This window comes from Colossoma macropomum, unplaced genomic scaffold (genome assembly GCF_904425465.1).
Source record: "Colossoma macropomum unplaced genomic scaffold, Colossoma_macropomum, whole genome shotgun sequence".
In the NCBI taxonomy this organism is placed as follows: Eukaryota; Metazoa; Chordata; class Actinopteri; order Characiformes; family Serrasalmidae; genus Colossoma; species Colossoma macropomum.
In genome coordinates this window covers 5,939,351-5,965,943 of record NW_023494799.1, presented here as the reverse complement: position 1 = coordinate 5,965,943, position 26,593 = coordinate 5,939,351, and the positions used below count along the sequence as shown (strand labels likewise).

General features: G+C 39.6%; 3 protein-coding genes and 7 non-coding genes across 10 annotated transcripts in view; 1 reads left to right on the top strand and 9 right to left on the bottom strand.

Annotated features, from left to right (window-relative positions):
- Window positions 1-6,070, bottom strand: part of gpc5b (glypican 5b) — an 80,624-nt gene extending 74,554 nt beyond the window's left edge. The window contains exons 1-2 of the mRNA XM_036587307.1: window positions 5,584-6,070; window positions 1,822-1,983 (exon numbers count right to left, since the gene is read on the bottom strand). Of these exons, the coding sequence (XP_036443200.1) occupies window positions 1,822-1,983; window positions 5,584-5,746 (325 nt within the window). The 5' untranslated portion in view covers window positions 5,747-6,070. The remainder of the gene's footprint in view (window positions 1-1,821; window positions 1,984-5,583) is intronic.
- Window positions 6,071-9,030: 2,960 nt separating this feature from the next.
- trnam-cau lies at window positions 9,031-9,103 on the bottom strand. Its single transcript has one exon. It is a non-coding gene; the product is annotated as a tRNA-Met (tRNA).
- Window positions 9,104-11,491: 2,388 nt separating this feature from the next.
- Window positions 11,492-14,483, top strand: aqp12 (aquaporin 12). The gene is made up of 3 exons (XM_036587250.1): window positions 11,492-12,167; window positions 13,761-13,877; window positions 14,136-14,483. The coding sequence occupies exons 1-3, from the start codon at window positions 11,570-11,572 to the stop codon at window positions 14,261-14,263; spliced, it is 843 nt and encodes a 280-aa protein (XP_036443143.1). The 5' UTR covers window positions 11,492-11,569; the 3' UTR covers window positions 14,264-14,483.
- Window positions 14,484-15,411: 928 nt separating this feature from the next.
- rpp21 (ribonuclease P 21 subunit) lies at window positions 15,412-18,729 on the bottom strand. The gene is made up of 5 exons (XM_036586703.1): window positions 18,529-18,729; window positions 17,743-17,843; window positions 17,518-17,600; window positions 17,241-17,375; window positions 15,412-15,937 (listed from the first exon to the last, which is right to left on the bottom strand). The coding sequence occupies exons 1-5, from the start codon at window positions 18,583-18,585 to the stop codon at window positions 15,843-15,845; spliced, it is 471 nt and encodes a 156-aa protein (XP_036442596.1). The 5' UTR covers window positions 18,586-18,729; the 3' UTR covers window positions 15,412-15,842.
- Window positions 18,730-18,979: 250 nt separating this feature from the next.
- trnai-aau lies at window positions 18,980-19,053 on the bottom strand. Its single transcript has one exon. It is a non-coding gene; the product is annotated as a tRNA-Ile (tRNA).
- A 3,180-nt stretch (window positions 19,054-22,233) lies between these two features.
- Window positions 22,234-22,305, bottom strand: trnad-guc. Its single transcript has one exon. It is a non-coding gene; the product is annotated as a tRNA-Asp (tRNA).
- A 439-nt stretch (window positions 22,306-22,744) lies between these two features.
- trnad-guc lies at window positions 22,745-22,816 on the bottom strand. Its single transcript has one exon. It is a non-coding gene; the product is annotated as a tRNA-Asp (tRNA).
- A 1,214-nt stretch (window positions 22,817-24,030) lies between these two features.
- trnad-guc lies at window positions 24,031-24,102 on the bottom strand. The gene has a single exon. It is a non-coding gene; the product is annotated as a tRNA-Asp (tRNA).
- A 1,181-nt stretch (window positions 24,103-25,283) lies between these two features.
- On the bottom strand, window positions 25,284-25,355 carry trnad-guc. The gene has a single exon. It is a non-coding gene; the product is annotated as a tRNA-Asp (tRNA).
- Window positions 25,356-26,031: 676 nt separating this feature from the next.
- Window positions 26,032-26,102, bottom strand: trnag-gcc. The gene has a single exon. It is a non-coding gene; the product is annotated as a tRNA-Gly (tRNA).
- Window positions 26,103-26,593: the final 491 nt, after the last annotated feature.

Genomic DNA, 26,593 nt, shown 5'->3' with positions numbered 1-26,593 from the left:
ATTCGCATTTCATTACAGACTGATTTGCCTTTTCATGAATCTGTCAATTTTAGAGAACTTTCCCACTACGCCTTTCATTTTTCCCTTACTATTTCCCTCCTAAAGTGAAATTAAGTCTCCCATTAGCTCTTTTTATGAGTCTTGTTCTGATTCAAACTCTAAAAGGTCTCATCCTGAATTCGAAAACTCAATCCGTTTCCAAGTCTGCACTCTTACTGCCTCCATAGAGAGCCCTGAAATGTTACCTGAGAGACAGAGAAAGACTCTTTAAGCCCTCCGTAAAGCCACAGTCAGGTTTCTCAGAACAGAAAGTGACGGCTCTAGAAAGAAAAAGTCTCCTGGAATCACAGTGAGCTTCTAAAATTCCTAGACAAAGTTGTAAATCCTGAAGATATTCAGAGCTTTTACTTGAGAACTTCATGTCATTACCTTTATACACAATCAGGCGTAACATTATGACCACCTCCTTGTTTCTACGCTCATTGTCCATTTTATCAGCTCCACTTACTATATAGGTGCACTTTGTAGTTCTACAGTTACAGACTGTAGTCCATCTGTTTCTCTGCATACTTTGTTACCCTTTTACCCTGTTCTTCAGTGGTCAGGACCCTCATGGACCCTCACAGAGCAGGTACTATTTGGGTGGTGGATCATTCTCAGCACTGAAGTAACACTGACGTGGTGGTAGTGTGTTAGTGTGTGTTGTGCTGGTACAAGCGGATCAGACACAGCAGTGCTGCTGGAGTTTTTAAACACTGTGTCCACTCACTGTCCACTCTATTAGCCACTCCTACCTTGTCAGTCCACCTTGTAGATGTAAAGTCAGAGACGATAGCTCATCTGCTGCTGCAGTCCAGCAGTGACACTGAGGTGTTTAAAAACTCCAGTCTGAGAGAGAGGAGAACTTCTAAGGCTGAACTTTAGAGGTGTGGAAAAATATCCCTGCAGATTTCTGAAAGCAAGTATCCCAAAAAGAATGGAAGCTGTAATAAAGGTAAGAAGTGGACACACTAAATACTAAAATTATTTGTTGAGGCTTCTGTGTGATTTTCTGTTAAATACATGTTTTCTACTTCTTCTATGATGCTGAAATCAAATAAATTTTACTTAATGGCCCATTCGAGTGGAAATTATACAAATGAAGGGTGGTCTCGACTTCCGCACAGTACTGTATGTTAATGCAAACATATTTTAGATTTTATTCCACATAGTTTTGGACCATTTCTGTGGCCCATATATCATGAAATGCTTACACACTAAAAGGGAACATGACAGCAAATTTTCCATTTTCATATGACAGTAATGATTTAATGTTTATTTGTTTATTTTCTTGTATGTAGTATGTAAAAGTTAAAGTTATAAACAAGGCACCTGTCCCAGTCCACACAGTCTATATATGTAAACCTAAGCTGCCAAAGCAGCCTGTTTTGAATTCACTGTTTTTGTGATGTCACCACATCACATGTCTAGCCATTCAGCCTACAGCAGTTTAGCCCCGCCCATTCAGACTACAGTTATAAGGAGTGTTTCAGCCTGGACTGCTTTTTGAATGAGGCACAATACAGTACAGCCAATCAGAACTGAGCTCATTTTTATATATCAGTCTTAAAGGCACAGTAACAAAATCAGCTTTGTTATTTCTAAGGGATAAAGAGAGTCTGGAAAATGGTCATGAGAAACTGACTTAAACCCACACAAACGTCAATACAATACAAAGACCAGGTCCATACTAGGACCTGATAGAAGCTGGTGGCCCCTGCTTTTGAGTGTTAGTCAATAAAGGCAATGTTTACGCTCTGTTCTTTAAAGCTCAGGCCTTACCCTGGAAGGCAGATGCATGACCAAGGATGAGATACTTGAGCTCGAAGCTGTAGGAGAGAATGTTCTGCAGGGTGTCTCTGCGTGCAGCAGCATGGTAGCTCTCCTCCATTTTGCGGGTGCAGCAGGTCGGACCCTGGTGCTTACAGATTTGGAGCTCAGCATCTGCAGAGGAAAGACAGTAAACAGTTATGGCATTGCTGAAGCTGATGATTCCACCACTGACAACACTGAGTTAGACAACTCTGTTGTCTATACCCTGTTTTATTAGAAACCTGTACCAACCTGTAACTGTAGTTAGGCCAGCGCAGCTGAGACTATTGAGAATCTATTTTTGCTATTAGCTCTTAGCTATTAACCAGGCTAATAAACTCAACTAGATAAGTTTGGTATCATCTGAAAACAGTATCAATCCTTTGACTTCAATACCGATTCATAAATGATACTTTTCATTATATTTTTCAATCAAATTATAGTTTTCAAGCACAAGAAATTCCTCAAGAGATTAAAAAAGAAAGCTATTGAAATATATGAGTCTGGAAAGGGTTAAAAGGTCAGCAAACCACAGTAAGAGCCATTATCTCCAAACTGAAAAAACTTGGAACAGAAGTGAATCTTCAAGGGAGATTCCACCGACAGCACAGAGATGACTCATCCAAGAAGTCACGAGTGAATCAGATGAACATCTAGGGAAACGCAGACCGCACTCACCTCAGATAAGGTCAATATTCATGATTCCACTATCAGAAAAAGACTGGCCAAAAGTGGTATCCATGGGAGATTTGCGAGGCAAAAACCATGGCTAACCAAGAGGAACCTAAAGGCATCCCCACACTAGTATCCCCTAAAGCAGGGGTGTCAAACTCAACCAGTAAAAGGGCCATATTAAAAAATCTCATCAAATCTGTGGGCCAGAGAAAAAAAAAATTATTTAATTTTAAATTAATGTTGTGCTGTAACCTGAACTGACCACTGTTTATTCAAAATATGCAAAAACGTCACCAGTAAAATAGAGACACTTGCAGCAGACCTTGAAATATTATATGGACACTTGAAATATTACACATTTAAATGTCCCCAGAAGCTCAGTCTTTTAAACCTACCTATTTGCTTGAACTAGACACCTGACATCTCGTCCTTGCTACAAGTTCATTAGGACTTAGAGCTGCTGAGCTGACGATGGTTGAACTGCAGCTGAAATGCATTTTGATGATATGACAGGTGTGGAATTGAGCAGAACAGTGTAGAACTGAGGTATAACTGTTGTCCCATAGACTGTTGTTGGGGTGGGAGAGTTGGAGCACATTATGTTGCAGTGCATGCTGGGGACTGTAGTGCAGCACATTGTGAAACAGGCTAATATTAATAGAAAATTCAAATACTTTTGCGGGCCTGCAGGCCTTATGTTTGACACTTTGGCCCTAAAGGCTCGCCTTACATCTGCCAGAAAACACCTGAGCAAGCCTTCTGGAGTAATGTTCTGAGAACTAATATGTTGAAAACGAAACTTTTTGGAAGACAGGGGTCCCATCACATCTGGCATAAGGCTAATAGAGCATTCCACCATAAGAACAGCATACCAACAGTAAAACATGGTGGTGGTAGTGTGATAGAGTGGGGGATGCTTTGCTGCTTCAGGGCCTGGATGAATTGCCATAATCGACAGAACCATGAATTCTGCTTTCTACCACACAATTCTGCAGGAGAGTACCCACTGATCAGTCCGTGATCTGAAGCTCCAGCGCAGTTGGTTTATGCAGCAAGACAACGATCCAAAGCACACAAGCAAGTCCTGACTTGAGCACCATCGAGATGCTGCGGCAGGACCTTAAAACAGGCAGTTCATGCTCGAAAGCCCTCCAACGTGGCTTATATTAATTATAGCAATTCTGCAAAGAAAAGTGGGCCAAAATTCCTCCACAGCAACATGAGAGACTAATCGCCAGTAATAGAAAGTGCCTGGCTGCAGTTGTTGCTGCTGAAGGTGGCACAACCAGGAGGCAATTACTTTTTTTTATGAGTGACGTTATGTGTTGTAAAACTTTTTCTCCTTCAATAAATGAACAATAATTTAAACTGTGTTTTGTGTTTCCTCCTGTTCTCCTTGTCTTACATTACATTTTCAATGATCTTAAAGTATGTAGTGTGATGAATATGCAAGGGGGCCAATACTTTTTTAATGGCACTGTACAGCAAAAACATGAGGGTAACAAAACAAAACAAATGGTGCTTAGCTGAAATAGTTGCTATTATTATTATTATTATTATTATCATATAATAAATTACAGATTTCATGACCTTACATGAATATCCAATGCCTTATTTTATATTTGTAGAGGCAGTGCTAGGTTGGGGAGATGACTACAGGACAAAAGCATCTGTGGTGCTATGGAAGTGTGGTGCTTCACATGAATGACACAATGTAAAATAGTTCATTGTTGAAATATTTAAATTCTATTAAAGGGTTTGGATATTTGAATAGTAAAAATGGTTCAAAATGGTTTGGACACCTGTGGCACAAGGCCTGAGTGTGAGGTTCTGGAAGTGGGTGGTATATTTACTGACCACAACAGATTACAGTAAACATTGTGTTTCCTTGCCAAAGTTTTGCATTCCCTCACAGTAATTATGCGTTTCCTCACAAATGCAGTGAATTTTGCATGGGACACACACAAAACTTTTGCGAGGGAATGCAAAACCGTTGCAATCAACCACAAAACAATTGCAATGGAGCACAAAATGTTTGTGAGGGAATGCAAACATTTCAAAAGGGAACAAAATGACAATTTTTTTTTTTATTTCTCATAGGCACTTTAGGTTCTCTGTAGGAGGTTCTGGAAGTGGATGATATATTTACTGACCACAACAGATTACAGACTAATCGGGAAGTTAATAACATGCATATGGAGTGTACCTTACACAGCCAATCATAAATGTTGGAAGAAGCATGCTTATTGGCTCACGGTAGCTGATAAAACAGACTATTGAGTATTGATCTTTTGTACTGAATGGCCCATTAATTGTAGTAGTAGTATCAGTAATGTGCTTGGTAGTGTAAAAGTATTGAATTTCGAAACCCAGACAGAGTTTCATCCAGGCGCTCTCAGCTGAAGCAGAACTGCTGAACTGAGGTAAACTGACATAACTTAGGTTTGACAGAGAGACAAACTAAAGAGAAAGTAAGAGATGCCAAAGAAATGTAAAGAAAGTGAGACTTGACAAATTCTCTGTAGAACTGTGAGAGGGCACCTGCCCTGCCGGACACTCTTCTACTGCCCTATGTGAAGAATCTGTCACCGATACAGGGCAGTAAACAGCTGACTGGGATCACGGCGACCTTCCTGACCTTTCGCACATTCTCTTTTCACTCTCTCTCTCTCGCTCTCTCGCTCTCACAGATGCACAAGCACACTGATGTCCAGCTTCCAGCCCGGTTCTAAAGTTAAATGCTAAAACTTCACCTCAGCTAAAAGACTCCCTGCTAGAGATGACCAGAATGTTCCTGAAATTGAGGTAAAATTCTGTTAATAAACCTCAGATATAATTTATGACACTGTCATATGGTGCTTTTAAACACTTTTAACAACTTCATTTATTTATTTTGCACTATAAACTTGCACGGCTTTACAATCAGGATGTTTGCCCCAAATCTGACTTGACTGCTGTAATTATTTCTTGTTTATACTTTTTAATATTTACTGATCATCAGGCTGGAGAAGGCCCATGTCCTTCCAAAGTTTCTAAAGCTGTGCTGTGCAAACCAACCTGGTGCTGCTGTTTCTGGGACCCATCTGAGGGGGCCGACCTGGCGCAGCTGGAAAGCTGTTTTGACCTCATGGCAGCTGTGTGCATGACCTGTCCACGTCCAGCCCAGAGTGGTGACCAGCAGCCAGCAAATCCAAACGCGTGCTAATGCCTCACGGAACATCGCACCATTTCAATCCATAGTCCTCTAAGGCAATGACAAGACAAATAAGCGCACGCGCTCTCAGAAGCACCCTGCAGGATTATCCAGAGCAGACTCTGGAGGGCGGCGCATCGGGACAGGCAGCGCGCTTTTTGAGCTGAATATTCCCAGAAGAGCGCTGTGCTGAAGCGTGGAGCGGCTGGGAGTTTCACATGCTTCAGAATTCCCCTCAGTCAGTCAGGGAGAGCGGCGGGCAGGAGCTAAAAGCAGCGCTGCATGCCTAATGGAGTGAGGGTCAGTTTGGCTGCACCCCTCTCCTCTGCTCTCCCACACCGGCCCTGCTTAATCAGCCACATTCAAACGACTGCTTAAGTCTCTCAGACACCAGGGGGCGCCTTAATTAAAGCCCTGACGCTCCAAGGGGCCATGGTTGAAAAAAAAAAGGACTGTAATGAAATTGCGTTCCCTCGCAATAATTTTGCGTTTCTTCGTTAATGTTTCGCATTGTCTTGCAATAATTTTGCATTGCCTTGCAAATGCGGTAAATAATTACAAGGGAACTTCAAAACTTTTGCGAGGAAACACAATGTTGTTGCAAATATATTTTTTTTCCACAAAGACTCCACTTTAGTGGCTATGTACATTTGTACGAAGCCCCTAAGTGACTGTGGTTAAAAAATAAATAAATAAATAAATAAAGTTTTGCATTGCCTTGCAATAATTTTGGCATTCCCTCACAATAGTTTTGCAAAGGAAGGCAAAATAATTGCAAGGGAACTTAAAACTTTTGCAAGAGAACACAGTGCCATTGCAAATATATATATATATATATATATATATATATATATATATATATATATATACACACATATATATATATATATATATATATATATAATACACACACACACACACACACACACACACACACACACATATATATATATATATATATATATATATATATATATATATATATATATATAATTTTTTTTTGGGCTGTAAAGGCACTTCAGTGGCTTTGTACATTTGAAGCCCCTAAGTATCTGTGGTTAATAAAAAAATAAAAATAAAAAGTTTTGTGTTCCCTCGCAATAATTTTATGCTCTCTCGCAAACATTTGTTTTCCCTTGCAAATGCAGTGGATCTTGCATGGGAACACAAAAGTTTTGCAAAGGAAGGTAAAATAGCTGCAAGGGAACTTAAAAAGGATGGATCACAATGTTGTTGCAATTTTTTTTCTCTCATGCATAGGCAATTTAGTGGCTCCAGTATATTTGTATGGAGCCCCTAAAGGACCATGGTTAAAAAAAGTAGACATTGAGTTCCCTTGCAAAAATTTTGCGTCCCTTCGCAATAATTTGGCGTTCTCTTGCAAATATTTTGCATTCCTTTACAGTAAATTTGCATTCCCTCGCAAATGCAGTGGATTTTGCATGGGAACACAAAACTTTTGCTAGAAAATGTGAAAGTATTGCAATCGAATGCAAAATAATTGCAATGGAATGCATAATGTTTGTGAGGGAATGCAAACTTTTCTGAAGGGAATGCAACGCTGTTGCAAATATTTTTTATTTTGCATAGACACTTTAGGGTCTCCATAGGATTTGTGTTCTGTTAGAAATTCAGTGCATTCAGAATTTTAATTAACACGGTTACTTACTTTTCTGCATGAAGTGGGTCAAACTGGAATCTTTATGTTCAACTAAAAGAAATAAGAATCTGATGGCAAATGTTTTATTGTTTAGTGTTTATTTCATCACTTTCCATGTACAAATACAGTAAAGATTTAATTTTATGCTATTGAAATGCATTAGAACCTTTTCTCAACTGACTCAGCAAAGAGGCACCAGAATGAATGAGTTATGAATTTTATTTATTCATTTATTTATTCTCCCACTGTATTACTCAGTTTCTCAATAGGTGGTCTAACAGTAATACAGTAGAAGCAACACTCAAAGTTTGCTATCTAGCTAAGTATTAGCTCTAATAATTTACTTGCTAGCTGAATATCTGAATAGCTACATGTTTCAAAATATATCTGTCATATGTTTTCATATATGTTACATACACACATATTTTATCATTAAAAATACAGAAGTTGTAAACAAAGGTATCTGTTTCATAAACATGAGGTGAGTGTTTACAGTGAGGTGACAGTTGAGTATTGGCTACTGATGTCTGTACAGTAATTGGTAAAGGACAGAATCAGATAGAAGAGTGCTGTGTCTGATCCACTCGTACCAGCACAACACACACTAACACACCACCACCATGTCAGTATTACTGCAGTGCTGAGAATGATCCACCACCCAAATAGTACCTGCTCTGTGAGGGTCCATGGGGGTCCTGACCACTGAAGAACAGGGTAAAAGGGGGCTAACAAAGTATGCAGAGAAACAGATGGACTACAGTCTGTAACTGTAGAACTACAAAGTGCACCTATATAGTAAGTGGAGCTGATAAAATGGACAATGAGCGTAGAAACAGGGAGGTGGTCATAATGTTATGCCTGATCGGTGTATATCGTAGGTTTGAATCCCAGCTCTGGTCGCCGATTTTCGGCAACAGAGAGAAAAAAAACAGTGTTGATGCAAAAACAATAAACTAAGCTGCTGTCAGTGAGCTCTTAATGGCCTCACAGCACCTCACAGAGTGGTTGTCTGTATATGCTCCAACACATGATGTAGCTAAATACCCTGAAAAAGTGGAGAGGCATCTTTTTGTTTGATGAATTTTAATTCAAATTCGAGCTTTTCGTATTTATCGTTTAACTGTAATCTGTTATGTCTCAGCTTATTTTAATTGTGACTTGTAACTTTATTCCATTTTACTTTGTTTTGTTGCTGTTACTAAACTAACAGTAGACAAAAATCACTAACCTCTTTCCTTTTACTACTGCTGTCACTTCGAGCTGCTACCTGTATGAAATGTGATCTAGTTATTATTATATATTTTGAAACACCAAACACTTTCCAACTGATCTCTGAGCCATGTTTTAGGGAGCCCAAAGCCATAAGAGCCCTGTTTTTTGCTAAATAAGCCTGTTTGGGGGAGATAATCCCAGCTGTGGATGTCATAAGGCAGTATGACTGCTAGGGGGCGACAAAACACCACAGACCTTTACACATACACTGAATGAAGCCCTCTTTTAGATCAGGGGTAGAGTTCTGCAGTGCTGTTACAGCACATACGTGTGTAGTTGGCTTCTAATAATATTTATAAGTGTGACGTACGTGCGGCTGAATTGTGTATGGTGCTATTCAGAACATACAGTATATCAACAAAAGAAATGCCAAAAGATCTGCCCCGTGTGAGGCTCGAACTCACGACCTTCAGATTATGAGACTGACGCGCTGCCTACTGCGCCAACGAGGCCTGGAGCACAAATTGACGGAAAGCCTTAAAATACCGACCCTGATGGGTTCTGTGTCGTCTTACTCAAGTATTATTTTTGTTTTATTTATTGGCCTTTTATCAAACCCAGCCCTCCGCTGAACATTTAAAACTTCAGTTATAAGGGCAGAAAAAGCCGCCATGCTGCTATAAAATAGCCAAGTTAGCTAATAACATAACCTAGCTAACTAACTGAGATAATATATGGAATCTAAGTTTCTAGCTAAGTTAAATTTCATGCATACATTTCCAATTATGAAGATAACTGGACACTGTTTTGTATTTTTGTTATATTTCGTCATCAAGAGGTCAGTGTTTACAGTGAGGTGACAGCCAAGTATTGGCTACTGATGTCTGAACAGTCATTGATAAAGGACAGAATCCGATGTACAGAAGAGAACTTTCAAATGATGAAATGTTCTTAGAAATTAATTTTTTGATAAATATAGAAAAAGAGGATACAACAATGTGTCGACACAAAAGGCTAGCGGTCATATTCAAATTTCTTTTGAAATCAAAATGGGCACAATTAGTTTTGATTAATCTGTGGAATGTGAAGGAATAAAATATTCAACAACACATCGGAAAAAACGATGGAGAGTCAAAATTCCATAGGAATTTTATAAAACTGTGCGATAGTGATACAAAAATATCATTTTTTTTCAGAACTTATGACTAAGAAACATGGAAATGACCTTTGTGAGGCAGCGGTAGTGCTAGTTTGTAGTTATACAAGAATTTTTAATACATACACATATAAAAAAGAAGGTTCTTCAAGGATTCTTTAGTAAAGGCAACAGTTCTATTTAGAATTGAGTTCAGCGTAGAACCATTTGGTTCTTTGGTGAAATGGCTCTTCATATTGATGGAGAATGTGTTGTATATGGTTCTATACAGACTTCTTCTTAAATGGTTCTACATACACCAGGTTCTGCTATTAATACAAGCTTGACATTGTAACAATAGCAAAACCCTTTTGGTGCTATATAGAACCTTTTCCAGAAATAAATAAGTGGACACTGGTTTGTGTTTTTGTTATATTTCGTCATTAGAAATCAAAAGATTAATAAATTCTCTCTATCAGTCAGTTGGCCGACAAAATTTCAATAACTTTACAAAGCTTAAGTCAGCTTCTTATTCACCAGATTCTTGTTTGAATCTTACGGTTCCACCTTAAATCGTGCAGCGGTTACATTCTGGCACTGAAATGTAATCTTTACTGTTGCACCATTAAGGTGGAACAGGAAAAAAAGAAGCTGACGAGGAGGAATCAGACTTCAGCCTCTTAAGAACATTCAGGTCAAACAGCCAGTGGTGAAAATTATGGCCATAGCAAAACAGTCCAAAAATAAGTCCAAGCTGCCACAAAAGATCCATTTTGAACCAACTCAAAACGTCTGGGGGAGGGCGACCCACGATTGGAGTGCCGTTTATGTCCCTTTACCTTTACAAATATGTATGTAAAGGTAAGAGTTGTTTACAACATTAATAAAGAGACCAGTACAACAACCTACCTGCTTGTTTCAGGTAAGTAACATAAACATTAATAAGACCCACACTAAGAAACCTACAGAAACCTGTCCCAGCCCACTATAGCTACACTTAACCCTTAAATATATTCATCAAAATACTTATTATTTTTGCATTGTGTGAATTCATTTAACATCGAATGCCTGAAATATTCTTTTCCATACCTATCACAGCTTATGAAGTTGTGTCCTTTAACATTTACTCACCAGAACACATTCACCCCTATGGAATATTGCACAAGTCACATATTCAATATGAATTTGAATCATCAGAATTTCCTGGACACCCTGGGAAGAAAATTGTTTTTTTTTGTCATTCTTTTTTCTTTTGCTTTGTTACCCAAATTACAGATTAAAATTAAATTATTAATACAAAAATACATTTTAAGTAAACTATTAGAATGTCCTTAATGTCCTTATGTTATTTCATCACATTTTGTGCATTTGCTATTTCTATGGTAAAAAACTCAACCCTCTTACTTCAAGCTATTGGTAACAATGAAACCTTGTACAAAATAAGATACTGAATGCTTTTGAATGGTTAAATGCATGTTTAGATTCAGTGTTGTAAATGCTGAGGATTAAATAAAGTTGACTTTTTAAGAGTTCTTAAAAGAGTTTAAGAGGGCTGAATGGCACCCCGTCGCGGAATCACCCTCATGCTGCCGAACGAAGACCCACATTAGCGTGATAATGAGTGACTACACCACATGTCCCCTTTCCACATGGCCTTGAATCGGTCAGTTGTGGTGTTTTGGCTCCAGGTATGAAAAAACGTGGGCTTTGATAAGAAACTTGTGCCTCAGTGTGCCACGTTATCATACACTGTGAGCAAATACTGGGGCTGGGGAACTCCTGCCTCTCTTTTCCCTCTGACCCAGCCAGGTGTGCACGCTGCCCGTAGACCCAAGGCCTAATAATGTCAGGGCTTAATATATCACTGGGCTACTTCATAACTGTGGTGGCCGTAGGTGCATTTGCTCGGGTTCTGCTTGTGCGAAAGAGGCCGCAGTGGACTTTCTTGACTGAATTCATTGCTGCCTTTGTGCTTGCGGCCTGCAGGCTGGAGGTGCAAACCATTTCTGAGATTGGCCAGTGGGCTGGAGGCTTGGGCCCAGATGTCACCCTTACAATGCTCTTCCTAGCCATAACCATCCATGGTGTCATCATGCAAGGAGTCACTGGAAACCCTTCAGTGACTTTGATGGGGTTCCTGCAGAAGGAGACTGGAGTAGTATCCACTGTTCTCAGCTTAGCAGGCCAGTTCGCAGGGGCACAGCTTGCCCTGCTCTTAGCCGGCTGGTACTGGGCAATGGAGCTGACAGACATGCACATGATCAAGAACATGATGACAGCTGAGTGCAGCACATCACTGCGTGCACCACTGATACAGGGCACCATTACAGAGGTTGTGAGTGCACTGGCTTTTCATCTGGCTGCCCTCAGCCTACACCGCAGGTCACAGCTGCTCCAGACTCCCCTCTTAGCCCTGCTGCTCACCTTCCTCTACTATGTAGGTAAGTCAGCTAAGCAGAAAAAAAGGGTGTCTCATATCCCAAAGCAGATAACTTGACCAAAAAGCTAAAAATCACTAAATGTACTATATTATTTATTGGTTAATACCTTCTTGTTGTTTCTGATACACTTGAAATGTTGAATAACTCATTAATATCCACCATATATGCGCTCACTGAGCACTTTATTAGGAACACCTTCTTGTTTCTACACTCATTGTCCATTTTATCAGCTCCACTTACTATATAGGAGCACTTTGTAGTTCTACAATTACAGACTGTAGTCCATCTGTTTCTCTGCACACTTTGTTACCCCCTTTCACCCTGTTCTTCAATGACCAGGACCCCCACAGAGCAGGTATTATTTGGGTGGTGGATCATTCTTAGCACTGCAATGACGTGGTGGTGGTGTATTAGTGTGTGTTGCACTGGTCTGAGTGGATCAGACACAGCAGTGCTGGTGGAGTTTTTAAACATCTCAGTGTCACTGCTGGACTGAGAATAGTCCACCAACCAAAAATATCCAGCCAACTGATGAGCTATCGTTTCTGACTTTACATCTACAAAGTGGACAAACAAAGTAGGAGTATCTATTAGAGTGGACACGGAGTGGACACACTGTTTAAAAACTCCAGCAGCACTGCTGTGTCTGATACACTTGTACCAGCACAACACACACTAACACACTACCACCATATCAGCATCACTGCAGAACTGACTACAGTCTGTAACTGTAGAACTACAAAGTGCTCCTATATGGTCAGTGGAGCTGATAAAATGGACAATGAGTGTAGAGACAAGGTGGTGTTCCTAATAAAGTGCTCTTCGACTGCATATATGCCATTATTGTGTGTAAAACAGCAAAAATAAACACAAATTAAAACTAAAAAGTGATTCCAAACTTCTGAATGGTAGTGCATTAACTGACATCACCTGGCAGACCAGTCTAAGGTTATGTTCCAGTCAAGGTCTTAAAGAGGAACTTTTCACAACTTACCTCAAGTTAACCATAATTCAATTATAATGATGTAAACATTTCGAGTGATGTGACCAACTTACCATCTTAAATTTCTTCACAGTGGTGCTGATAGGAACCAGGGGTCACAATGTCTACAACACAAATATAGCCATTTTATTTACATTCCAAAACCACCAGTGAACCTGTATGTGTCTGAGTTTTAAGTGTATGAATTTTTCCATGATAGTAAAATAATGGTCAATCTACAAAAATGTTTTATTTGGTGACTATTCTGCCTTCGAATGAGCTGAATGTATGGATGTTTTAGGCCAGAACCGTCTCAAAACTACTATAAAACAATGTGTCAGACATCAGGCAGTACCTTTATGACCACTACATGTAATAGCTTTCTGTGAGGGAGCTTTTAATGATAAACACATCAAACACCCAGTTCCTATCACCACTACTATGAACAGTTCTGTATCTCTAGAATGCTTTTCACATCATACCACTCTGACACTGTTTAAACCTTAGTCATTTTAATTCTGCTGAAATTCAGAACTCATCTTTAAAGAGACGACTATTAGAATAAGGGCCATACAAGCAGATGTTCTTATTGACTGTGTACTCATTTAAAGGAAGCGACTATACCTCTGCTTATGTGAATCCCTCCCTCGCCTACGCACTGACCTTCACCTGCCCTGGACACACCATCTCCGAATACGCTCTAGTCTACTGGCTTGGACCTCTTGTGGGTAGGTTATGTTGAACTGAACACAAATGTGCACAGTCTTTTCATTCTGAATGATTAGAGCCTGTAAGATAAAACATATAACAGTGCTGTTTGCCTCCATGACCCAAATGTTCAAAATAATCTTTATGGGCACCTCTGTGTCTAAATACAACCACATTCATATTCTAATGAATATGTAATATATAATAATAATTATTACACAGATTTTACATGTGAAATATGATGTGCAATATATAATAAATATGGCTATATTTTTTAGGCATGACCCTGGCCTTGCTCCTCTACAGGGGCAACGTTCCCTTGTTCTTCACCAAGAACCTGCTTTTCTCAAAAAAGACACGCTTCCGTTCACCAAAGGGGAAAAATTCTGAAGAGAAAAGAAAGTAGACGAGACTGTTTAGCACCATCACATTTTTCTCCAATCGGGGACATTTAATGCCATTGCTTTTCTTTGTAAGGTCAACTTTAAAGAAAAAAAAAGATCACCAAGACACAGAGCAATGAACTGTATAAAGAATTTTTATACACTTTGCAATAAAAAGTCATTTTAATGTGTTGTGATATTCAATGTACAATAAAGATCGTTTGTTTCAAAACAAAATTTAAATATCTATCCTCCTAAATATACATATACACAATAAATTAAACATTAGTATTTTAGGCCTTGCAACAAACACTGCAGTTTAATTTTGTTGTTTTGTTAAACAGAAAGTTCATGTTTATTTTAAAGTGTCCATATCCTTTATTTTTTCCCCCTGAGGTTTGACGTCTGTTTACGATGTTTGTGTAGGTTTATGTACCAAAAATAGTCATAATTCATTTTTAAAAGACCATTTTCTAATTTCTCTTTATCCCTTAGAATTAAACAGGTTTTGGTACTGGTTTTAAGATACATGTAAATGGGATCTGTTCTGCTTGGCTGTACTGTTTTGTGCTTCGTTCAAAAAGCAGTCTGGGCTGAAACACCCCTTATAACTTCAGGGTGGTGAGTGGGTGGGGCTAAACTGCTATAAACTGCTACAAGGAGAATATATTATTTTTTATATAGTAATTATTTGTTTTTTGGTGACCTCACAAAAAACGAACTCAAAAAAGACTTTCTATAAACAGACTGGAATGTAAATAACACATTTTGATACATACTATGTCAAACTGTTTTACTGCCACACACCAAGGGAAATTTGTGTTTTTCATAATATAGTCCTTTTAATATCAAACTGTAATCTGAAGCATCAGGCTTTGCTGTCTAAAATTTACAATTATCAGGACATGCAAGTCCTGTTAAAGCACAATGTATAAATTTGCCCAAATGACATTTTGTGGAATTTCTGAGTAAATACATATGTTAACACATCCCCAGCAGGGAACAAACTTCTGCACATTTTAATGGACAATTACTGATTATTTGCTGAATTTAACATTTTGGGAAAAAACAGAATATATAATATGGCCTGTGCAAAAGTTATGGCACATTTTATATTTTGTTTTTTATTTTTTATTTTTACAAATATGTTAAGACAAATGGAAATTGTGCACTACAATTTGCAGAAAAATGCCACATTTAAGTCTGTAGAGGATGTGTTAACTTATTTTCACTTAATCAACAGAACATGTAATTTAACCAAGAGCAACTGTATCTTGATATGAAAATAAAGGAAGCCATGTGTAGCTTCCATTCAAAAGAAGTTGTCATGCACTCAATATACACACAGCGCAACTAAAATGTAACAACAACATGGAATATTTCTCCTCTGCAGTGTTCGTTGCAGTCAGCCAATGAAGCACGAGCACAGGGGTCCTGCAGGGACTTACTAATCAATGTTAGTTCCAACTGACCCAGTGTAACAGCACACAGAATGCATGCAGGTCACAGCAGTAAATAACTTCCAACAGTGACGTCCTTACTGTTGGAAATCAAGTCTCAAGTAGAAAATCAGACACCAAAGGATTTCAGAGAAGCCGGATCTCAAGTGGCCGGGTTCTGTGCTGAAGAATCCACCCCACTGGATTCATGAGGTTTGTCGCTCTGGACAGCAGCTTTGGATGAAGGATTCTGTGTCTCTGTAGGAGCACAAAACAACAGAGGAAAAGATATTACACTGTGTGTCCAAAAGTTGTTCTTCTGAAATGAAGGGTATTAATAGTGTATATATATATATATATATATATATATATATATATATATATATATATATATATATATATATATATATATTACACACATACATATACACAAACACACACGCATACATATACACACACACATACATATATATATATATATGCTGCACTCAAGCTGTTCATGTTCTGCATAACCCAGACTAGTGAGTCTAACCTTATCTTAATCCTTTCCAGCAAACTCTTAAATCTTCTTTACATTCAAGTGCACTTAAAGGGGAACTCATGATTTTCAAAATTTCTGCATAATTCATGGTAGCAGTATAAACAGTCAGTCAGACTGGTTTGATGTAAAAGGATTCACTGTAAAGAAACCTATTGACTTACAATGGTCATGATAGGAACCATAAATCTACAGTGCAAACAGTCATTTATCTAATATCCAAATGGACCATTTTAACCTACACGTTTCTTCTGAGCTGTTAGCCTATACGTAACGTTTACAATGGTGAAATAGTAGGAAATCTGAAAATTGATTTTCCCTTAAAACACCCTGCATGTGAGCAAATTTTGGCAGTAAGCTTAAGGCCAAAATCTCAGAACTAACTTTCTGTGACGTCGCTTTTTAAATGTATTAAACTCTACAGATGTCTAGTTCTTATCACCACCACTGTCAACAACTCTGACTTGGCAAGTTTCTCATGAACAGAGGATTCACGTTCAACTACTCTGAATGACTGCTTCCACCTTAATGATTTAGTCAGGCGGAAATTTTAAAAAAGGTGGAATTACCCTTTCAAAACGAATGAAATGCCAACGATAAACACAAACTATTCTGCATATATGGGGTGATACGTAATGCACAGCATCATCACTTGCTCAGTGTCCAGCCTGCAGGAATACATTGCTGAGAAATCAGTCATAAGGGAGATTTTCTCCTAGAAGATGGTGTGAGGTAATGGGCTTTACTACCCTCTTGGCATTGAGCATGGTGACCTTAGACTGATGTGCGGTTGCTCAATGTCCCACTCTGTGCTTTTCTATGGACATTATACAAGCTGTGTACATGCAATTAAAAACCTATATCAGCAACAGATGCCTCTTTAAATAACTTAACTCAGTTATAAGAATTGACATCTGCATGTTTTCGGACATACGTGTTATTACTATGTGAAGACAATAAATGAAAATATGCCTGATTTGAAAGAAATGACAAATTGTTGTGTATAACAATCAGCATTCGTACCCGGCTGAGGCTGATTCTCTAACTGCGCCTCAGGCTGGTCCACCCACAGCTGGTGTTTTGGATTGTTTGGAAACCTTCTGGTTAGTCCACAGCTGAGACATCGTATTACAGTCACACGCTGCCTTCGGGGACCTCCTGATATGATTGGACAAAGAAAAATCCATTTAGGAAAAGCCTGAGACATCTGAAAGATCAGACTGTTAGTATTTCCACATAATCCATACAATAAAAACACTTCTTTGAAGAAGTTAACCAGAAAGGAGAAAAAATATCTTACGTTTTTGCCTGACAGTGGATGTAACGCCGGGGATAAGTAAGGAGCAACATTTCTTACATATGGTTCTTTTCACTGAGGGATCTCTGTAAGCAAACATACATTATTAAAGCATCACAAGAATTTCCAATTAAGCACTTCTGTTGTTGTGTTTTATCTTCTTATTTACTTCCTTACTTGCGTAAAGAACACAAATAAATGACCAGTGTATAAAAATGTGCTACTCACTGTCTCAGCACCAGGCGTTTGGCGATTGTTTTTTGAGTGAAGCAATAAAACCGTGCCAGTTCAACATTTTCAGGGTTTTGGGCCAAAACACAATGAGCAGCCTGGAATGCATAGCGTGGAGAAAATTCAGATTTGCTTTATTTACAAAGTGTTCACAAAGTGAACCCATAACATTTTTTACACAATTATATGGTTCAGACATTGACAAAGTCATTCAGAGTGGTTTGATGTGCTTCATTCTAGAGAAGCTGATCAAGTCAGAATTCTTCACAGTGGTGGTGATAGGAACCAGACGTCCACCTCTAACAGCTCCCTCGCAGAACGTTATTACATAAAACGCGCAGATACATGCTGCCTGATGTCTGACATACTGTTTTATGATAAAGTTTTGGCTTAAAATATATTTTAATCCATTTATGTTAATCTATTCATGGTGGAGCGGTACATGCAGAGAGATGTAAGGCAAAATAGTCATAAATCTGAAAAAATTGTGGGGGGGTATTTTACCATAATCAACAGTATATAAAAACTCAGAAGACACGTGTAGGTTCACTGGTGGTTTTGGACAGTAAATAAAATGGCTATGTTTGTGTTGTTAGACATGGTGACCTCTGGTTCCTATCACCACCACTGTGAAGAAATCCAAGTCTGTAAGTGTCTCTACAGAGAACCACTTCTCATCAAACCACTCTGAATGACCTCGTTTACACCTGAAAGACTGAACTATTCTGACTTTTTCAAAAATGGGTGGAATTCCACGTTAAGACAGTCTATTAGCGTACTTACTTGGTAAAGGAAGTTCAACCTCTGAAAAGCCTCTTTATCCTTTATGTTGCCAGCCATATCGACCAAAACCAGGTCCTAACGATGTCAGACTTCAAGCTTCAAGTCTCAAGTCTCAATGATCTAAAACAAATGAAACACAAACAGGCGTGTGTTTGTCTTCAGTAACGCCGGGCATGCTTGCATGTTCGCTCTTTATCGCCATCGGCGGTTTGCAGCTAAGAAAAGTCGCGTATCGCCATCTGTCGGTAAGGACGGGCAGCGCAGGGGGTCATAGGATTGTTAGATTGTTTAAGGTTACATTTCTGTAAATAACATAAAAGAACTTGTCACTGAGGCAAAACGTGTCGTTGTGTCTTACAAAAACCGCACCGCGTCCCCTAAAACGCACAGTAACGCTACCTGTTCTAGGCATGTCAAAACCCCAGGAGAGGTCACAGAAAGTAAAACGAACTGGCCCGTACGGGGATCGAACCCGCGACCTTGGCGTTATTAGCACCACGCTCTAACCAACTGAGCTAACCGGCCATGTTACACACGCAGCCGGTACCGTTTCGGAAAATTATTGCCTAAGAACAACTGTTTGTCCGTCTCCTTACAATTTTTTATACTGAACCAAAATCTACAGCCTTGGAAAATTCTGGAAATCCTGCAGCAGCTGAGTGCAGAGGTAAGTCAAGTTCCTCCATACACGCTTAATTTAGTTCTTAATGGGTTCTTCAGAAGAAGCAATGGTTCTATTTGGAACCAGGATGGTCTGCATGGTGAAATTCTTCAGATTGATGGAGAGTGACATCGTAACAATAGTAGAACCCTTTTTGGTGCTATATAGAACCGTTTTCAGGAAGGTTCTATGTAGAACCATCTATAGCACGTTCTCCATCAACCTGAAGAGCCCTTTCACGATGCGAAGAACCCTTTAACTGTGCAAAGGGTTCTCAGAGTGTTCATGGTTCTATATAGAACAATTTCTTTACGAAAGAACCCTTAAAGAACCATCTTTTTAGGTGTGTATACAATAGAACAACCTTCTTGGTGCTACAGAGAACCATTTTCAAAAATATAACGTTCTCCCTCAATCTGAAGAACGATTTCACCATGCAAAGACTCATTTAAGCACACAAATGGGTTCTTTACTAAAGAACCCTTAAAAGAACCATCTTTTTTTAAGTGAGTACGAAACAGTCCAAGCTCAAGTCATCCCAGAGTTTCTCAAAGATATTCTGCAGAGGACCGACAGTAGGCCACTAAAGGCCACTCTCCTTCATTTCCTTCAGTCCTTCAATACCTGACGTTACTTTCCCAGAATTCTTGGTGCTAGTCATGTTGAAATGTTCCAACTTTAACTTCAGGGTGACGGTTGCAGGTTGTTAGTGCGTCTCTTCTGCACCTTCTGCTCTCGAGAAAGGTCCTAAGAAAAAGTCTACGTCAGATTCATGACGTGTTCTTAACCCGCAGGAACTGCTCACACCTTTGTGCTCCTGAGTGTGTGTAGATTCTGTTCTTACCCAACAACAAAAACCCAAATAAGGAAACACTGGTGAACGCCAGAATTTTTGTGAAAACTGGTTAAGTGGGTTTTAAGAAGAAATTTCTTCTTGAGAATGGTTGGTAAATTATGTGCAGTGTTCAAAAGATTACTTAGTGATTATACTAAGTACTCTTTTGCATTCTTGCCTAAAAAGGTTTGGTCACATCCTTTTTTGTGGCTTCATGTTTACACCAGCAAACCATGTTCCTGTAGCCACATGTTGGGCAGACAGGACTTATAAACAATTGAAACTAAGCATTGTGCAATTCTTTATCCTCAAAAAAGTCCCTTGAAACTATAACTTGCTTGACCCGTCACCCTGTGAATCTCATCTACTAAGATCCAAAATACATTCTAGTTACTCACAGCTGGCTGCTGGACTCGGATATCTACTGCAGTTTATCCAGATCAGCACCCAACTCTTGACACAAGTGGTTTTCTGTAGTGACAGTATTAGTGACCCTAGGCAGCTCTCCCCCATTACACGATGTTACTATGCTGGGAGGGTGAAGGCTAGCACAAGCTTCCTCCAAATCACATGAAGCACCACCACATCTTGTCAAGCTGTTGCTAAAGTCACTGTACAGCTCAATACGCTTGGAGGAGAACACTAACTGCCAGTTCTGTTTTGTCAGCTTGCAAATGCCTGTGCTGGCTAGCATCATACTCACCCAGAAAGAACAAGGCCAGCTAAGCTCTCCAGGATTCTTGGTTACGGTTACCCGCGGACTCAATTTGCTTGACCAGTTGACCATCGCAAGGAAACAAAAAGACTTTCACTCCGGCGAGACATCAGACCCCAGTTTAAGAACGTGAGAATGCTTAACACTGTACTAACTAACAAAGCCCCCTGACTTATATTAACTCGGTTTGCGTGTTTCCGCTTGGATGATTCACTGGATGTGACATGGCCCACTGCACTGTCACCTGCATAATATTTATAGGATTTTATTTACTTATTTGTACTGCACAATATATTTTATGGTTATGGTTGTTTTAGTATATTTTATTATACATCTTTACTTCTATTTATGCATCTGCATAATAACATACGGCAAGACTTCTGCTCTTTACTGTACAATGTGCTGCAGTAATCGATGAATTTCCTCCTGGGGTTAATAGTGATCTATCTATCTATCTATCTATTTATCTATCTATCCATCTATCCATCTATCTATTTGGTAAATGTACCTAATAAAAAGGCCAATGAGTGTAGGTACAAATGTAGATAACAAACTCTCGGTTCAGTGTTCGGGAGGTCTACTTGGACATGAAATTGAAGCCTGCGACTCAACCTGACCAGGCCCAACTGACACTGCTAAATGCTCGAAACCTAAACCCACATGCATGCAGTGACAGATGGATTGTAGCAGACAGTTTTACAGAGCTTTGCTTTGTTACTAAACGTCTAAGTATAAAATGTCATGCTGGGATGAACTGGTATTTTACCCATCTGTAATACACCAACAGTATTTATAATCAGTGCATTCTTCTGAAAAAGCCAGTTCACTTGAATGGGAAAAGATAAGGGAATGTAAGAAAAGATTTCACTTCCAGCAGTTGTTATTTTCGCTTCTTGTCAAGTTCATCTAGGAGACCTTTAACCCCTTGAATAAATGTATTGGCGCAAGCTAATATAACACAAGAGAAACCGGTATGGCATCTTCTACCTGGAAAAAAGAAGAAAGACCCCTTAGTCAGCATAAAGGAATTACCTGCCTTGAATGACCCATCATTCTCTGTTGTCAAGGATGCTGGATTCTAAAGGAAACGTTTACTTTATGTTTTCAATGACTGTAAACTCTGAGACTGTAAATAACTGTTTAGTCCTGTTAAAACAAATGATTATCAACATTAAGTGATTTTACATTTATTGGGTTCATTCAAAAGCATAAATATATATTTAAAAAAAAAAAACGACTTTTTTTCCATTTCCGTAGCTTGAATTTCGGTTTCGGACAAGATCCATTTTCATTTTTTTCCAAATATTTTCCAGGAATTTCTTAAAGAATTTCTTCAACTGAAGTGTTTTGAGATTTCAAGGCTCCAAGAAAACGTACAGAGCAAGACTGAAACACGAAGTAAGACGTTTCCAGCACACTGTCTAGGTACACTGACAATAGCATAAATATCTTGATGGTCTATTTATACAAAATAGAGGGGGAGAAAATAATGCTCTCCCCGTCGGGGAATCGAACCCCGGTCTCCCGCGTGACAGGCGGGGATACTTACCACTATACTAACGAGGAGTGAGCGCATGTTGAAATACCTCCAAAGTTGGATTTGGTGTCCTGAATTTGGAAATCATGACTATGATACCACCAGTGTTACAGTAATATTTACTGACTGTAACAATTACTTACCATTTGCCCCCCCTGGACTGAAGTGCATCTGAAATGCAATTATTTGCATTTACCTCAACAGCATGTGTGCCATCTTAATGACTAATCTACTCTGTATTGACATTCTTACACTGGCTTGTCCTGTTCTTCAACACCTCGCTGATTTGATCAGGGTTTTTTGGAAGATACTTGCGGAGCTCCTAACACGATTACTCCTTTTTTATTAAGGTGTGGCCACAACTTACTATATTAAGATCACTTTAGGGACTCTGTAGACACTAACAACAACTTCAATCATTTCACATGTCAACTCATACAAAAGGGGTGGAGAAAAAAAAAGGTTTATCTCCCCGTCGGGGAATCGAACCCCGGTCTCCCGCGTGACAGGCGGGGATACTTACCACTATACTAACGAGGAGTAAGAGCACATGTGGCCCGCTGCCAATACAGACCAGCAGCCTGATTCAGGTCAAAAGAGGGCACTGTCACCTATCTAGTTACACACGTAGAAAACAACATTACATACCTTCTGTTCTGCTGAGCAGACTTTACTTTTAGCTAAAGTTATTTAAGAAAACCATCATTTAGAAGTCCTCCCTGCTTAGAATAAAAAACCCTGGTCTGAGAGCACCGTTGCTTCACCCCATTCACAGAAGTAACACAGAGAGACAGAAGGAGATTCATCTGATATCATTCCCGCGTAAAGGGAGAGAGTACTACCTATTGACCAAGTTTCATGTCTGCAGGCCTTATAGTTTGGTCTACACAATTCATTTTAGGGAAGAAAAACATTGAGCATCGGGCAGAAAGCAGGAAACACCCTAGATAGGTCACCAGTCCATCACGGGGCAGACAAAAATAAAAAATAATTAATGCCAATCTGAGCAAGAAACACTAAGGATACAGCACATTTGGCGCTTGGACTCCTAACTACTTGAAGCCTAACAGCCACATACTCACTTTTTACATGTAGCTAGTTTAACTATGTTTAAAAGGAATTCAGGGGTCGGCAACCCAAATGTTAAGAGCCATTTTGTCAAGTTTCAACAAAAATCTAACCACCTTGAGAGCCACAACATTTCATGTCCACTTTATTCAAGTAATGTTTCACCATCTTGGCTGTAGATATGTCTCAGTATGTGCTGATGTACTAGTATAGGCTAAAAAATATAATATAAATAAAAACGCAGACTTGCTTTGCTCTGCTTAAAGCTTTAGCTCAGCTATAGCTGCTTTTCTCACATCTCCAGCAGGAAATTTTCCAGAAATGTATAATAGTTTATTGTAAAACGTTCAGCATTCTACTTTTTACGAAGCTGAAGTCAGCTTGTCATCTGCCAGCTTTGTGATGTTTAGTGTTTGACAGTTTCTCGTTGCAGATTAAACGTATCAGGAACAGGGTAACGGAGTTTGCATTTTACAAGCATAATATGCAAATGATGCTTATAAAATTTCAATTTTCACAATGGCACTGTTTCTACATTTAATCTTTTGAACGGAGGAAAGTGAAAAACTCTTCTGACACTACCGAGATCCAGACCTCAGATTCCTTATAGTTAATTAAGGCCAGGATCCTGGTCCTAATAGACTAATACAAATACTAATAGAATCTGGGGGACCAAAAAGATGTTCCTCCCCGTCGGGGAATCGAACCCCGGTCTCCCGCGTGACAGGCGGGGATACTCACCACTATACTAACGAGGAGTGGCATTAGCTGTGGCCACCTGCCCCTACAGGCCACAGGCTTGACTTTAAGCAATGCAAAGTGAATGGTTTTCCCTGCTGAACAGTCAACTCTCAAATACTCACTTCCAAACAAGACAGGATGTCTGACAGCTGTTGAGTTGAATCCGAAGTGTTCCCGGAGCTGGGAAAACATGAAGAAGTGCAGGACGCTGGCACCCCAACACCAAGACTGAGAAACAGTGGTTTAGACGCATTCAGGCACTTCAGAACACACACCAAAATGGTTACCAGTTAAATTTCGCATTGATTATAAAATTCTATTACTGACCTATAAAGCTCTAAACGGACTCGCCCCTCAGTACCTGCGTGAACTACTCTCCCACTATGAACCATCACGCCTACTTAGATCACAAGGTGCTGGCTTACTATTAGTACCTAGAATTAATAAAGTTACATCAGCTTTCTCATACAAAGCCCCCCAGCTTTGGAATAGTCTTCCTGTTAATGTTCGGGACTCAGACACAGCCTCAGTCTTTAAGTCTAGACTAAAAACTTACTTGTATAGTCAAGCCTTTGGTAATTAGTTTTCCCTGTCAGATCTAGACCTGCCGGAGTCTCTGCTGCTCCGTTTACACTAATCTGTGATCAGTCACTCATTACAGAACTGACTCTCCGTCTGTTTCCTTTCTTTGCTGAGCTGAACAGCTGCCCATCCTGTGCATCTGATGCTGTTGCCTCTTCTGCCTTGATCGGTGCCACTGCTCGCCAGCCTTCTGGACCGGCTTGACCACCATTGAGCTTCATGCTGTACAACGCTGTGCAGTCCTCACCCTCAGATGCTGCTGCCGCCACTGCATAATCATAATCAATTTAACCACTGCTCCACCTGTTTTTCCTGCTTTGTACTATAATACCTCTACTAAAAATGTTTGCTATCCGGTATCAACCAGAGGAGGATGGGTTCCCCTTCTGAGTCTTCGTTCCTCTGAAAGTTTCTTCCTCCTTCTCTTGGGAGTTTTTCTTTGCCACTGTCGCCACTGGCAACGCTCATGGGGGCCCGGAACCAGATTTTCTTTCTGTAATGTTGATTTTTTTCTTTCTGTTGTAAAAGGCGCTGCATAAATAAACTTTGCTTGCTTGCTACCCAACAAATATTTCGTTCGACATTGGGTACTGAGAGAGGGGAAGAAAATAATGCTCTCCCCGTCGGGGAATCGAACCCCGGTCTCCCGCGTGACAGGCGGGGATACTTACCACTATACTAACGAGGAGTGAATGCCAACCTGTCAGCTTAAGCTTAGGAAGCTTCACAAAACAATACATGCTGTTTAGTCAGGCATAAGCAGGAAAACAAAAGAAAGGGAAAAAACGTACTGAAGGAACCTCATCCAGGTACTTACTTCAGTCACAGAAGTGGACAGATAGAGGGGACATATCACTGCAGTAGTTCATTCAGGGTCAGTGGAGCCCTCTTTTTTGGTATTGGTTGACACAAGGAAGGTGCTGGCTGTGATAAAGAATAAATGGAGAAAGAATTAGTCAACAACTATCCTATACTTTGAAATTTGGCATGTCCTGGACCAGAAACAGTGATCTGACTTGAGTCCTTTGATGCCAAGTATCAAAATAGAGAATAATCACGTTACATGTAGCTTGTTTAACTATGTTTTGCTGGAAGGTGGCTCAACCACAATCAAAACACTAGTCTTTTCACTGTCACTTTTAAAATAGTTTACTTCTGAAAACTGTCCTCATTGCTGAAAATAAATGTATGTTTATGGCTATATAATAGCAGCATATATAGTGCAAAATTACAATAAGGAATTGGAAGGGGCCGTGACTTAATACAGCCCATACCCACTCCATTAAAACATACCTAGACTGGATCTTCTGATTCAAATCAAGACGTTACTGAATAAAATGGGTGAGGAAAATAGAAAACTGTGATGCATTGGCCGGGAATCGAACCCGGGCCTCCCGCGTGGCAGGCGAGAATTCTACCACTGAACCACCAATGCTTCCATGTAGGACCATCAAGCGCATCCGGATTTAAGAGCAGCCATGTATAAAGCACAGACCAAAAAAGACAGAGTTCCTATTTAAATTGAGTTTGAAATATGCGCATGATTAACATGATCAGCCCTTTTAACATGTCATGTTCACAGAAGTCTAGCCTGACCTAAAACGACTCAAGTCCTTTTAACAATTCATGTGAAGTTATGACCACCAGGTGGCAGCACTACCAACAGACCTGCACACAGTCACTTCACATGTGAGATACTGCATTTGTTTCACTGTATAGACATAGGACATTTGGATCTGTATACACTCTCTGCACTGTTTTAAAGTTAAAGTCATTCCAAAGTCTTACTCTAGTCCTTCATCAGTGGTCACAGGATGCTGCCCACAGGCATTGCTGGCTGGATATTTTTGGTTGGTGGACTATTCTCAGGCCAGCAGTGACACTGAGGTGTTTAAAAACTCCAGCAGCACTGCTGTGTCTGATCCA